We start from the raw sequence: 15,110 nt of genomic DNA, 5'->3' as shown, positions 1-15,110 counted from the left end.
TGCTTCTTTGCCATTTTTCACCCATTTCAGCTACCATTTGCCATTAAATGCCACTTTTCCCCAATTTTCCCACCTTTTTACAGCTTTTTTTGCTACATTAGTCACTTTTCACTCATTTTTTGCCGCTTTTTGACCACCTGTATCTCAATTTTTCATGACTTTGCATCCATTTTTGCCACTTTTCACCTAGTTTTCACCATTTTATGCCTATTTTGCCCAATTTCCCCCATTTTTTGCCACTTTTAATCCATTTCTGCTGCTTTAAGCCCATTTCTACCACTTCCTTTAAACAGTTTTTGTCCATTTTTGCTACTTTTATCCCATTTTTGCCCTTTTTCATCAGTTTTAGCCACATATATCCTGTTTCTTTGCAATTTCTCATCCATTTTAGCTGCCATTGGCCAATAAATCTCACTCTTCCCCCATTTTCCCACCTTTTTACAGCTTTTTTTGCCCACATTGGTTACTTCTCACTCATTTTTTGCCACTTTTTCACCACCTGTATCTTGCTTTTTCGTGACTTTGCACCCATTTTTGCCACTTTTCACCCAGTTTTCTTCATTGTATGGCTATTTAGCCCAAATCCCATCCCCACCCATTTTTTGCCACTTTTAATCAATTTCTGCTGCTTTAAGCCCATTTCTACCACTTCCTTTAGACACTTTTTTGTCCATTTTTGCCACTTTTATCCCATTTTTGCCCTTTTTCATTAGTTTAAGCCACTTTTATCCTGCTTCTTCACCATTTTTTACCCATTTCAGCTGCCTTTTGTCAATAAATGTCACTTTTCCCCCATTTCCCCACCTTTCTACTGCTTTTTTTTTTTGCCCATTTTAGTCACTTTTCACAATTGGGATTATGGCTCTTGCCATGGTATTTTTCAACAATTTGGCTCTTTTGGCTCTAGCAGGGTTGAGTAACACTGCATTAAGTATTGTGATATTTGCATGTACCAATACTGATACCAATACCGATATATGGGTTTGTCAATTTAGCATAAAACTCCTCACACTCATTGGTTAGTACAGCCAGTGATACAGGCAGAAAGAGCCAAAACATTTGTTTTAAATATCTGCTAATATCGATATAATTCATTATCTGCACAGTCTGAAGCTAAAAGGCTAAATTGAAGAGGATAATTTATTACATGCTTGTTGAGATATACCCGAGAACCAAACAGCTGTCGGTCTCTTAGCCCCCGCCATCCTATCATACAGCACTAAGACAGGTTAACTGGCTTCTTTCTACCTGAAGACTGGTGTGTGAACTAGTGCCATACAGCCATACTTCCTGCAGGAATGTCACCAAAGTTACACAGTGCTGAAAGAAGTGACCCTCTGGTAGCCACTGTTTTTCCTGCTGAAAATTACCATACTGTTAAAGTGATTTTAAAACTGCCATCTTAAAGTGGAAAAGTTACATATTGTTGCTTTAATTTAGTGAGTTGTTTCACTGGAATGCAGCGTACAACATTACGCATTTGGGAGTTGCAATCTCAACCACGATCATACGGTGGGAACCAAAAAGGCCCCAAAAATTCAGACACAAATTGCAGAAGATCTCTTAGATAGCAGATTATATGTAATTAAAGCAACTATGTGAGCTGGAGAGGAAGAAAAGTACAAGGAGGAAATGCAGTGAAAAAAAGGAAAAGGCTGCCTGTAATGAGCACTCTCCTCTGCTTTTTTCTCACGCTCCCTCTCCAACTTTCTCTGCTGGCTTTCTGATTCTCAGGTTTACAGCTCGAGGATATTACTGGGCTCAGATGCTGCCCTCTGGATCTGCGCAGGCGAGGACAGAACCGCAGCCGCCATAAATTACAGTGCGAGGACACCAACGCCACAGTCACTGCTGGGAAGACGGCCAGTGTGCCATCAGCACTTTTCTCACATACTTTCTTGTGCTAACAGCCAACTAAAAAAGCTCTTGACTCAACTCTTTTTCACTTACATGCTTCTATCTACACCTCCAGTGAGACGGCAGCTCATGTTGTGATTTTGCAACTCCTAAAGACACTCAGACAATAGACTGCTTGATACCAGACATTTAAAATGACACAAGTTTAGTTATTATGATTGATAGCATCCAAAAGCTTTAAAAACATTTAAAAAGGAAGCTGCAGGAGAGGAATGAATCCACTGAAAACTGCAGGTTAACACATTCTGCAAGGAATGGTTGACAACCTTTAACTTGATAGAAAGGATTTGTTTCAGGATGACGTTTTCATTTCTAATGTTATGAAAAGCATCAGGGTGGTCGGTATGACTATTTCATCGGTATTTTGGGTCTCTACTTTGGTTTCTGGTCACTGTTTCCAGGATAATGTTGTCTTTTGTGCCTTTTTTTTGGGTCCAGGGGCACCATATATGCATGGCAGTAATGACAAATATTACATAATTTGATACTTATCATATAGTTAGTTTTAAGTGATCCATATCCCCTTGATAGCAGGACTGGGTTGCTGCCAAACAGGCAGCTTTCTAGTTCAAATCCCCTTCAGACGGGCCCTTTTTTGTGTACAGTTTGCATGTTCTCTCTTTGCATGCATGGCTTCTTTCTGGGTCCAGCTTTCTCCAATCATCCAAAACATGCTCCTAAGGTTCACTGGTGACTCTAAATCAGTGTTACTCAACCAAAGAGCCTAATACCTGTGCAAGAGCCACAGTCAAAGTGGTGAAAAGTGGTGAAAAAATGGGTTGAAGTGGCAATAAAAATACGTAAAAGCTGGTTAAAAAAAAAAAACAAAACAGCAAAAATGGGGCTATAATAGGCATAAAATGGCAAACACTGGGTGAAAAGTCACAAAACTGCAGAGAAAAGTGGCAGAAATGGGTGAGAAGTGACAAAAAATGTGTAACAGGTGGAAAAAATGGGCAAAAACTGAAAAATAAGGTGGCAAAAAAACTGATTGAAAAGTATTTAAAATGGGCAAAAAGCAGCAAAAAGTTGGGGAAAATGGGAAAAAATGGGGAAAAGTAACAATGGCAAGAGGCAGCTTAAATGGGAAAAATGCATATTGCAAAAAGCAGAATGAAAGAGACAAAAAGTGGTGAAAACGGAAAAATGGGGTAAAAGTGGCAAAAATTCCAAATAACGGCAACTGAGACATAGACAAAACATAAAGGTTTACAATTAGATTTGACAATTAAAGCCTACAAAAGTGTGGGAAATAAATTGATTAATGCTACTTGCAAACTTCTGAGATCAAAGTTTCCTTTTTTAAAGTTTTCCTGGGGGAATAATGTTTCAAATTAAGACCTAAAAGAGCCACAAATCATAACAAAAGAGCCACACGTTGAGTATCACTGCTCTAAACTGTCTCTAAATGAGGAACAAAGCCTCTCGCTCCATGTCCCCTGTGATTGGCTTCTGCCCCCCTTACCCCAAACAGAATAAAGCCTGGCACACACTAAAAGATTTTAATGTCAGCCACCACACACTGGGTCAAATAACGAAAGTTGAACAGTTTGGTTTTTATAGCATGCAATGTCACAACCAACACACGCTAATGTTGGTGCAAGTAAAATCATTTGCACGAGTTTATTACATGAAAAGAAGCAGGTAGATGCAAATTTGCTTTGGGCGGAGCAAACGCTGCAGAAGTGTGAGGCAAAATGTGCAAATTGAGCAAGTAATCCGGACGACTGAAGTAAATTTGCACCACTATCAATGTGCCGTTCCCTCTATTTGCTTATTTTAGAGAGTTAGAAAAAACAACAGGTTTATCCAATCAGAAAATGGAGCAGAAACTTGTAGAGTCTGTCTGTAGCAACCCCGAGCTCTAGCACAGGAATAAAAAGGAGCTCGACTGGAGGAAAGTGAGCGAGGAGGTTGATTGCCTGGGAAGTCTTAAATCTTGTCTGTTACTTTGTCACACATTTGTTGACAACTGACTGAAATGCCAGTTGTGGGAGAAGGAAGCCCCTCCCCTCTTGCAAACACGGGATTTGATGCACAAGTGGAGCAGGTAATTCGAGCGAATTCTTAAAAATTCAGTGTGTGAACTTCCTTTATTTATGAGAGTCTCCACTCTCAAAGCTCCAAATCTCCTGCAGCTTAACCAGACTTTAGATTGAGCTAGCTAAATGTGGCTAGCTGTTAGCTACCTGTGGTAGGAGCTTTGGTCCACCTCACTCCCTTGTCACAGCTTTTACAGAACATGCTTTGCTTGTGCTGTTGCCACAAATCAGGAAGTTGCTCCTGTTTTTCTGCTGCAGTTCAACATTTTTCTTTACATTTACTACCAGAGAAGTTCTCAACTGGTGGGTCTGGACCCAAAAGTGGACAGCGGAGCTGTTTTCAGTGGGTCATGAATTCCTCTAAGAGTCTTTTTAACGCTTTTGTTCCGTTTTTTAAGTTTCAACAGCAGACAAAATAATGCTGTGCAGATTTTTTTTTTACTTGAATTATTATTGTGAATTTACCCAAAGTCTTCAGAGGTTTTTTTCTTTTTAAATCAAGGAAACTTTAATTTTCCCAAAAAGGTTCGGGCATTTTCCTACAATCTGGGGAGTTTTGTGCATTTTCCCACAAAACTTTTGGTACTCTTTTCTGGGACCTTTCCTCTAAGGAACTTTCAGGTATTTTCCCAGAAATTTTGAGAAATTTTCTCCAGTAATCTTTTTCAGTGGAAACATTGGTGAATTTGGGAAAATTTGGGGGATTTTACTTTGTATGTTTTCCTGACCTTTTAGAAATTTCCAATGACACTTCTCCAAAAATGCATTCTTTATTATTTGTATTATAAGTCTTATTTTCTTCAGTCTCTTTGCTCTGTCACATTTCTATCTGGGGTCCACACAGCACCGTCTGTAGTAAAATAATCCCATTGATCGACAAATATCAGATATCTGCGTCAGGATGCGTCATTACTAACCACTGTATTATCATTGCAATGGCTGTGTTTGTTGTGCTTCCTCCTTTGGCCAGTTTGCTTCCTGACTGGCTGTTCTTTCATTCTTCATAACAATCAAGCTCATGCCTGGTAGGCTGTCCTCAGTGACCCCCCACCCCCAAAACAGGATTTCTGACAGCAAATACTGATTACGATCTCGAGTCAGGGCGACTTTGATCGTCCTCACAGCAGATCAGAGAGTGAGCTCACTATTAGCACAACAACTGAGGGAAATCTGGCAAGATAATCTTTAGAACCATCAGATAATCTGACCCTCAATGACTTTGACCAGGCTTTAATTTGCATAAATCATAATACAATACTATGCTATCATAATTTTATCAGGAACACATGCCAGTCCTGCCTTATTTGCATGTGGTTGGTTGCCTGTAGCAGGGACAGCAGCAGAGCTCTGCAAAAAAGATAAACAGACAAATGTAGCATGCAGCAAACTGTATGTTACACTAGCAGGACTATAAACCAGTTCACTAATACCCCACGGTGGATTCAAACACCAGGATCTCTTTTCTGTTGATGGCATTTGTTTGCAAGGAACCAGCCATGGCAACAGCCACTACTGCTCCTCTTCTTTCAGTTATGAAGGAACAATTTACTCGTCTCTATCCAGTTCAGTCAGAGAGACTGATGGGGAATAAGACAGAGTTAAAGCTTTATTTAAAACCTGACGTACTCTAAGTTCTGGTAAAGCAAGGCATTCACAATCTCAGCTCACACTTTTTCTGCACTTCTTCTTAATCAAAACAAGAAATTTCCCAACACTGGGTGCCAAAGGCTTCAGGTTTTTTGCCATGGTGTTAAAACAGGCTTCAAAGGTGTTTAATTTCAACTTTTATCCTGTTAAAGTTTTGAATTCTGGTGTCATTTCAGACCTAAAATAGACTAAAAACACTGAGACTGAGAGCCAGGAGCAGCCCCTATTTTCTCATCAAACATAAAGAGGTCACGGCCCAGTCAAACAGGCAAGGACTGACCCGGGAGCCGACGGCTGTGATGAGCCTCACACGCAAAGCAAACACATTAAAAGTGAGCAAACCTGCTCAGCACCGTCTCCACACAGCACACAGTTGGCACATCCACACCACACATGCAGCACTCATGACTTGATATCTAAATCTTCCACCTGGGAGAGAATGAAAAATATGTCACAGCTGTTATTTACTGCACCGACATGAGCAGAGGTGGCTGACCGCCGGGTGAATCGCTCCTCTGTGTAGTATGATGCAATGTGGTTCAGTGTGTGTGTGGGGGGGCTGCTGTCATTTATTTACTGTGCTGTGGCGTATTTGGGGAGGGGGAAACTGAAATCACAGTGCCCGGTAACATTTCACAGAGAACTGGAATCCAGAGCTCAGCTGTGTGGCATTTCTCTACCGACTGCTGGCCTGCAGTGTGAGGAGTAACACGTCCTTACTACCTGCTGCCTGGTTTGGAGCTAAACATACAGCCGACGAGCTTTGGAAGGCCTAGAAAGGTCACCAACGAGCATCTAATTCACATCTAACGGAGAAAAGATCTACTTTAATACACTAAAACAGGACTGCTTTTACTCGAACACCACATTTTCATGATAGAAAAGCGCTCTGGAGGAGGAGTTCAAAACAAAATGGACTTCTTTTAGTTGGGCTGTCAAGGTTAAAACAATGATTGTGTTCTAATTTGTCTTTTTGGGGACACAGTAGTTAAGCTACTGTAGCAGGGCAGCAGCAGCAGCTTACCAGGCCCACCCACAGAGTTGTCTGGACCCCTGAACAACTCAGAGAGCCCTCCACAGTCGTATTTATTGATGACGTCAATGCATGTGTGTTTGATCAGTAGCACTGGTGCTAGCATCCCAGCTAACAGTTTCCTAACTATGGAGCTAAAAGCATCTGAAGCTATTTTTTAGGTTCTGAGGTAGAAATTAATTATTCATGCTCATTTTTTTGACATTTTCACCACTGTTTCTGCCTGTTTTGATGCTCCTTTTTCCACTTAAACCCCCCAATTTTGGCAGTTTTAATCATTTTTTGCCACTTCCTTCTGCCACCTTGACCCATTCTTATGCCTTTTGCCCATTTTTGCCAATCTATAGGCACTTGTAACCCATTTGTCCAACTTTTTGCTCTATTTTACCATTTTTGCCCAATTTTAGCCACTTTAAACCCGTTTTGTCAAATTTTAGGCCATTGAACCTGTTTTTCTGCCTCTTTTTGCCACTTTTACCCATATTTGCTGCTTCTCTCCAATTTCTGTCACCTTTCCTGCAATTTTTAACAAATTTTTGCGGCCTTCACCCATCGTTGCCACTTTAAAGCAATTTCTTAGCCATTTTAGCCACCGAAGCCCTCCTTTTTGCTGCTTCTTTTTCCACTTTAACAAATTTTGCCTCTTCTTCCCAATTTTTGCCACATATTACACATTTCTACTGTTTTTGCCCACTTTTGTCACGTTAAACCCATTCTTTTACATTTTTTGCCCATTCTTGGCACATTTTAGCCATTTGACCACTGTTTTTACCAGTTCTTTTCTTGCTCTTTAACCCATTTTTGCCACTTCTGACCAATATTTTGCCTCTTTGCACTGCATTCAGTGCTTTTCCATGCAAGTTATTTCAGCAGTTTCTACTTTATTATTCAGGTTGAATATAAAATGTGGCTATCACAGTTTAATTTAACAATAGATGTTGATTTTTGTTGACCTCCATGGGGCCCCAGTTCGGCTGAGCCTCAGAGAGCTCTCCCCTCTATAAACCTACATGGGCAGCCCTACTGTAACGTCTTCATGCCTTCACAGTAAAATAGTCTCATTTCAGTTTAAAAGCTTACAGACAGCTCAGTGGACAAGTCAGAAGTAACCTGAGCATGGATGGATTAAGCATGTCACTTTTTACAGTTCTTTGTGACTGTTTTTTTACTTTCAGTCCATAGCAGGTTCTTCTTTCTGCAGTTAATCTAATGTCATCACCTTCAATCTACCAATGGTGCCTTATTTTTTTCAAAATAAAAGCCTATTTCAATTCAAACAAGAGGAAAAGCATCCTTAGCTTAAAGCAGTTAAATTACCCAAGTAAAAGCATAATAAAGAACAGGTGGTTGAGAAACAGAGATCATTGGACAAAGGTGAGTCATTTTGTACATGCACTCCATTCATAACACTGGTTACAGTGTACTTGTCAGAATAAGCACTTTGAAGCTGTCTCCTTGCTTAAAGTCATGGTTTCAGTATCAACAGATATTATCTTAAAGATTAAATTATTGTATCCACAGATACGTTTAGGGCCAATCGTGCCAATATCTGAACTAATGTACCAACCTAAAATATCAGCCATGTATCGGCTCTAAACATTGGTCAGATAAACTAATAACTTTGTGGGAATTGAGGCAGGAACAACAGCCCTGCTTCAGCAGTCTTTTGGTTTGTTTATCCGCATTCCTTCAAATTTAGATTGTTTCTGAAGGACGAAACTACAGCTTTGTCTGAAGTAAATTCATAAATTAATGTATCAGTGTTAGCTTAAAAGAACTTGTCTGCAAAAATCCACTACCGTCCATACCAGACCTCTTCACCTTCAGTAGATTAGACTCACTTTAGCTATAAGATAACTTCACCTCTTGTATGGATAAAACCTGCTTTTATTTTGAAAGAAAATAAGGAACCTACTGGTGTAACAACACTAGCTTAACTACAGGATGTGCCTCAGATCTAAAAGTAAATGAAAATAGCTAAAAATAAAGTTAAAGACACGAGACAAGAGATATGTTGGATAACAAGTTGCTCAGATTACATCTGACTCGTCCACTGAGCTGTCTGTGCTTCTTAAACTGAAATGTGACATGTATAGCAACAGAAATGGACTTATTTTACGTCACTGTGAGAGCAGGAAGGTGCTACAGTGAGTGGCAGCAAGCTGCTGCCCTTCTTCAGTGCGAAAACAGAACACTATTATGTGATTTAAAAAATTTAATTCATTGATTTCTGACTTTGACTGGATTGCTATTAACACTTGAAGACTGACATCCCCATATAAGAGCAAACTTTAAGCTTCTGATTATGATAAGGAGTGCTTTTATTTTGAAAATGAGTCATCTGTCTATTTTCAGGCTGTCCCATCAGAGCTGTGAGAGGGCCTGGTGGAGCTCAGAGCAGCTTAACCAGCATTGACTGTGTACATTCAGGGGGCTTTTCACACCAGTGCCCTAATAGCTCTCCAGGGAGCGGCAAATACAGCAGAAAAGACCGAAACCTTGTTGACCTCGAGCAGACCCGCATAAACAAGCAAGGGACACGGCCCTCCCTCAGCTGGAATCACCACGCTGTCGCCAATCCGACCGCCGAGCAGCAGAAATCCAAGCACAGCCAACGGCAGAGACCAAACCTGGCAACCAGAATTTAGATCCAGCATGCTGCCGCAGCGCTCTTCCCACATTCATGGGAGGAACACCCTCGGCGTTTCAATCTGGACGCCAGAGAGACTTCAACTGCACATGCTCAGAGCCCGGTCTGCAGCACACCTGTACCAGAGGTAACCGTGATGACGGCCAGACACTGGGCAATAAATCAGGCTTTTATGATACAGCCATACATTTTTTAATGAGCTGTAGGGCACGACAAAACATTCTATCTTTATATAGGTTACTCTGATGAGTTGAAATAGATGTCAGACTTCAAGCTCAACAAAAGATTGTTTAGAGTGAGAACCAATACTGGGTTATTTATTGTTTTTAAGTATCAAAAATGCAGGCACACTCCTGCACATTTTCAAAGTTGCACAAATAATAAGGCAACATTTGGAGAAGTGGGTAGAACTTGCAAGAGAAAATAAAACAGTAAAATTAATCATATTGATGCCTGCTTGATACCATAGCAACAAAAAAAATGTTTTAAACACTTAATACTACTTCATTTATTTTTTTGAATAATCTAAACTTTCATTAAAACTGCAACTTGCTGTCTAAATTGAACAAATACATGAGCAACATTTGGAAAAACATGTGGGCAATTAATCAAAACTGGATTAAATCGCAATATGGTCTGCTGTAATTTTCAAATCGCAGAAGATGCAATATTTCTTTAAGCTGAAATTTGTGTCAAAATACCAGTTTAGGACTCTTTCTGCAGTGAAGATGTTATGCGTTACATACTAGCAATCATTCTAAAGCCATATTCTTAGAATAGTGTACAAAAAAATTCTACTTCTTCATTTTTGTATGTTTTCCTCATTAAATATGACTATATAAAAAATATAATTACCTTTAATACAACAGTTCAAATCAAATTTGCAAAATGAGAATACATATTGAATACATTTTTTTTTTTTTAATCGTTCTGCCCTAGTTTAATCGAACATTGTGTTGGTTATAGTACAGAATTAATTATTGCTTGTTTTTGTTGTAAACTGCATGGGATGAAGAACTTAAGAAATTCAGCCCGTTCAGCCCTAGTGAGGATACATGTTTCTGATGCATTTGTGCAATTTAGACCGTGCTCTTTCTCTTTCTATTAAAAGCACCACATAAGATCATTACATGTCTTTATTTTTTGACTTGGATTTGTTGCTGTGGTATCAAACAGGTTTCAGTACGGTTTGGTTTTGCTAGAATCACGTCAAAGTTTATCATGCTGGTGCTGTGGCAAACATTTTAGACCTTTTCAGAAAAAATACTGAAATGTAAATCATGTCAGGGTTTGCCATGAATAGATCACACTCGAGTGGGCCACCCAGGTAAAATTTACAGATGCCCAAGTCTTTTTCCAAGTCCAAATACAATCATCGATGCACAAGAGAGTCGTCCATTTATACATAAATGCCCAATTTAAGGAGTGACATTTCATGTTAAAATGCAGCTTTGCATGCTTCCTTGCAACTTAGGATGATGGTTGCAATACCAACAAACATTTATGCATTCAGCGTTGTAGCGTTAAACATTTCAAAAAGCTAGTGAGGTTATTTGAGCATCTTTATACAACAAACTGCTGATGAATACAAAAGAGCAGAAAAACACACAAAAAAAGAAAAACACAAAGTATAAGCCTACAAAATGAGGCAGGGAGGATACGCAGCTCTACCAGCCCTACCATCCAGGTGTAGTCTCATTCAGCAGGAAACAGTACATGTAATGCCAGGGATGGAGGGTACTGTATCAGCAGATATCAGCTTCAAAAGTTAAATATCTAGGCCGGAGTTACTCAACCCTGCTCAACCAATGAGCCAAATTGTGGAAAAATACCTTTGCAAGAGTCACAATCTAAGTGGTGAAGCAAAAGCAGCTTAACGTACAATAAAAATAAGTTAAAATCTGCAAATATGGTCAAAAAGCAACAAAAATGGGTGAAAAGGGGTAAGAATGGGGAGTAACAGTGGAAAAGGGGTCTGAAAGTAGCAAAAAATGGGTGAGAAGTGACAACAAAATGAGTTATAGGTGACATAAAAGGGTCCAAATGTGGCAAAAAATGAGTGAAAAGTGACTAAAATGGGCAAAAAGCAGTCAGGAGAGGCAAAAATGGGCAAAAACACAGGAAACAAGTGGTATTTAATGGCAACAGGTGACTGAAATGGGTGAAAATTGGGAGAAAAAATGGTCAAAAGGGGCAAAAATGGGTAAAAACCTTGAGTATCACTGATCTAGGTGCTCAATGGGTTGCAACTGCAACTTGAAATAATGTCCAGTTTAATTGCAATTGCACATTATTACCAAATCACGCAGCACTAGTGTGAATACATCGGTATTAGCTAAAATGACTTTGGAAATATCGGCGTATCAGATTTCAGCTGAAATAAAATATTGTGCATCCCTACAACCAGCTGAAAATTATCGAGACATGTTTTTTGTCCATATTACCCAGCCCTAATTCGTCATCCTGCGTTGAGGCTGCAGATTGGTCTCAGAGCGGGGACCATCGACCGGTTGAACTCTCCGTTTCACGCCTCAGTGACAGTGAGACGGTGTGACCCCAGCCCAGGCTGGCAGCAACCGCCATCAGTCATCCACAAAATGAAAACATTTTCATACCGACTGCTCGGTCCCCTCTGTATCCCCCCTCCTCTACCTCGCCTCACTTCCTCCCCTCTGTCTGCACCCCCGTCTTCCCCATCCCCGCTTCTTCTTCGTCTTCTTCCCCCCTCGCTTCCTTGTCCCTGCTCCCTGCCTTACAGGCACCTGTCAACACACTTTCTTCACACAGACACCCAACAGACCATGTGGACGAGGGCAGGGAGTTCAGGAAGAATAAACTTCCTTTTCTGACCTTCAACGCGACACGACTCCTCCCAGACGTTGCCACAAGGGAGGGAAGGGAGACAGAAAAAAAGAGACAAAGGCAAGATGGAGATGGCAGACAAGGACAAGCACTCACCACTGGTTTCATTGTTGAAGTCCAAGGCTTCCACTATCAAAGTGTAGGACCTCTGCGGGAGACAAGACAAGAGATAAAAGGAGCGTTAGCCAAGAGCGGGATCATCAAAGCAATCAGTGGATCATAAAAAAAACCATAAAAATTAACATTTAATCATTTAGGCAGATGTCTTCTGTCAGACATTCAGCAGGGGAACAGTTGACAACCTTTTGTTTGTTAGCAACCATGCAAACTGACTTGTAAAATGCAATTAGGAAACACTGAGAATGAGTCAGATTTTCTTCTGTATAATCCCGACGGTGATCAGAGAGGACAGCTATGATAAGTGAAATTTAAGTTCACTGACGTGAAACATCTTGTTGCATTTAAAATAGAAAAATGGTGCAGCAGCTTTTTATGACAGTTTTTAAGTTTATTTCTCGAGTCTGGAAAAAGCATCTTTTTGCCCACTTTGCTTTCTGATGTTCGCTTCCTTTCTCCTGAATAACCATGTCATATAAGCCTTTTCTGGCCTGCGAGTACAGCTTATGCAAGACACTTGGTTGTCAAAACTTTCCTTTTCAATAAATATGAATCAATTTCTGCCATTTAAAGATGGGACACCGCCTAAAAGGCAAAATCCTATACGATGTCTTAATTGCACATGATGTTGGCAGAATTCAGAATTGGAACTGCATTTGTGCAGTTCAAACAGTTTATAGGAGCTTCAATGTAAGATTTTAATCATGAAAATCAATAAATTTCCCAATAATGGATGCCTTCAACTTCTTTTTTTTTTTTTTTTGCTGTGGTGTGAAAACAGATGTTGATTTGAGATCTACCTGGGTGACTTGTGGGCTTTTGTAGTGCTGCACAATTTATCTTATCATAGTTGAGATGTTAGGCTGTGCAATTGTAATAATAAGTTCTTTCAGATTTACAAAATGCATGCAGAAAGGCCTTTAAATGTACAAAAGTGCGTTATTACAGTTTGTAGAAGTACCTTGACTTTCAAAAAGGGAAAAACTTCAAAAAAAATTTATGTTGAAAGCAGTGTTTAAATACAGGGTTTTTTTTTTATTTCTACAAAGTTTAGAACTATCATTAATTTCTGCATTTTCCTTGATAGCCAAGCAAATAGTCTCATGATGTCATTCATGTATCATATCAGAATTGGAATTGCAAATAACCAGATTGTCCAGTACTATCACAACTGCACATTATCATTAAAATTATTATCAAAATCAAGCACCTAGGTGTGCAGACTGTTTCTACAAACGTTTGTGAAAGAATGGGTCGCTCTCAGGAGCTCAGTGAATTCCAGCGTGGTAATGTGATTGGATGCCCCGTCATCGACACAATGTCATGTCGTGACATTTCCTCGCTCCTAAATATTCCACAGTCAACTGTCAGTGGTATCATAACAAAGTGGAAGCCATTGGGAATGACAGCAATTCAGCCACCAAGTAGTAGGCCACGTAAAATGACAGAGCGGGGTCAGCGGATACTGAGGCGCATAGTGCGCAGAGGTCGCCAACTTTCTGCAGAGTCAATCGCTACAGACCTCCAAACTTCATGTGGCCTTCAGATTAGCTCAAGAACAGTGGTAGAGAGCTTCATAGAATGGGTTTCCATGGTCGCGCAGCTGCATCCAAGCCATACATCACCAAGTGCAATGCAAAGTGTTGGATGCAGTGGTGTATATCATGCCGCCACTGGACTCTTAAGCAGAGGAGACATGTTGTCTGGAGTGACGAACTGGGCTTCTCCATTTGGCAATCTGATGGACGAGTCTGGGTTTGGCAGTTGCCAGGAGAACGGTACTTGTCTGACTGCATTGTGCCAAGTGTAAAGTTTGGTGGAGGGGGGATTATGGTGTGGGCTTGTTTTTCCAAGAGCTGGGCTTGGTCCCTTAGTTCCAATGAAAGGAACTCTGAATGCTTCAGCACACCAAGAGATTTTGGACAATTCCATGCTCCTTGGTGTGGATGAACTTGACTGGCCTGCACAGAGTCCTGACCTCAACCCCATAGAACACCTTTGGGATGAATTAGAGCGGAGACTGAGAGCCAGGCCTTCTCGTCCAACATCAGTGTGTGACCTCACAAATGCGCTTGTGGAAGAATGGTCAAAAATTCCCATAAACACACTCTTAAGCCTTGTGGAAAGCCTTGCCAGAAGAGTTGAAGCTGTTATAGCTGCAAAGGGTGGACCAACGTCATATTAAACCTGATGGATTAAGAATGGGATGTCACTTAAGTTTATATGCGAGTCAAGGCAGGTGAGCGAATACTTTTGGAAATATAGTGTATTTATGTATCAATATATTCAATACTGATGCACAGTAAATGACATAGTTGTCGTCTAAAATGCACTATTTTACGTATTTAAAGCAAAAAAACTTCATTGTGCTTGTCTATGTCTGAGTAGTAGAGCCTTATGGCAGTAACTGGAGCTTCAATACAATTTAAAGATTGATTAGGGCCTGACTTTATTTAAAATAATAACCGTTTGTTTAACTGACAAGTAATTCTGGCGCAGCCAATCAATGATCTGACTTTTTTTTAGCTCTCTAACCAAGCACATCCCTTGTTTTGATTAATTTTTTCTTGTACCATCCATTCGTTCTCTTTTCCTCTTATCCCATATGGAGCTGCAGAGGGCTGCATTCCAGCTGGCACTGGGCGAGAGGTGGGACACACCATGGACTAGTAGCCAGTCAATCACAGAGCTCAGGGAAGGAAACAACTAGTCACATCCACATCTACGGGCAACTTAGAGTCAACAATTAACTTAATGAGAATGTCTCTGAGAGGAAGCTGGAGTACCTGGACAGAGCATTATGCAAACCCCACACAGAAAGGCCCTGGGTTCAAACCAGAAC

General features: G+C 40.4%; 1 protein-coding gene across 1 annotated transcript in view; it reads right to left on the bottom strand.

Annotated features, from left to right (window-relative positions):
• Positions 1–15,110, bottom strand: part of jag1b (jagged canonical Notch ligand 1b) — a 77,281-nt gene that overhangs the window by 40,675 nt on the left and 21,496 nt on the right. Inside the window, exon 3 of the mRNA XM_041789107.1 lies at positions 12,248–12,299. Coding sequence (XP_041645041.1) covers positions 12,248–12,299 — 52 coding nt within the window. The remainder of the gene's footprint in view (positions 1–12,247; positions 12,300–15,110) is intronic.

The sequence above is a fragment of the Cheilinus undulatus genome, linkage group 6 (assembly GCF_018320785.1).
Source record: "Cheilinus undulatus linkage group 6, ASM1832078v1, whole genome shotgun sequence".
Classification (NCBI taxonomy): Eukaryota; Metazoa; Chordata; class Actinopteri; order Labriformes; family Labridae; genus Cheilinus; species Cheilinus undulatus.
This window is presented reverse-complemented; position numbering and strand designations above follow the sequence as displayed.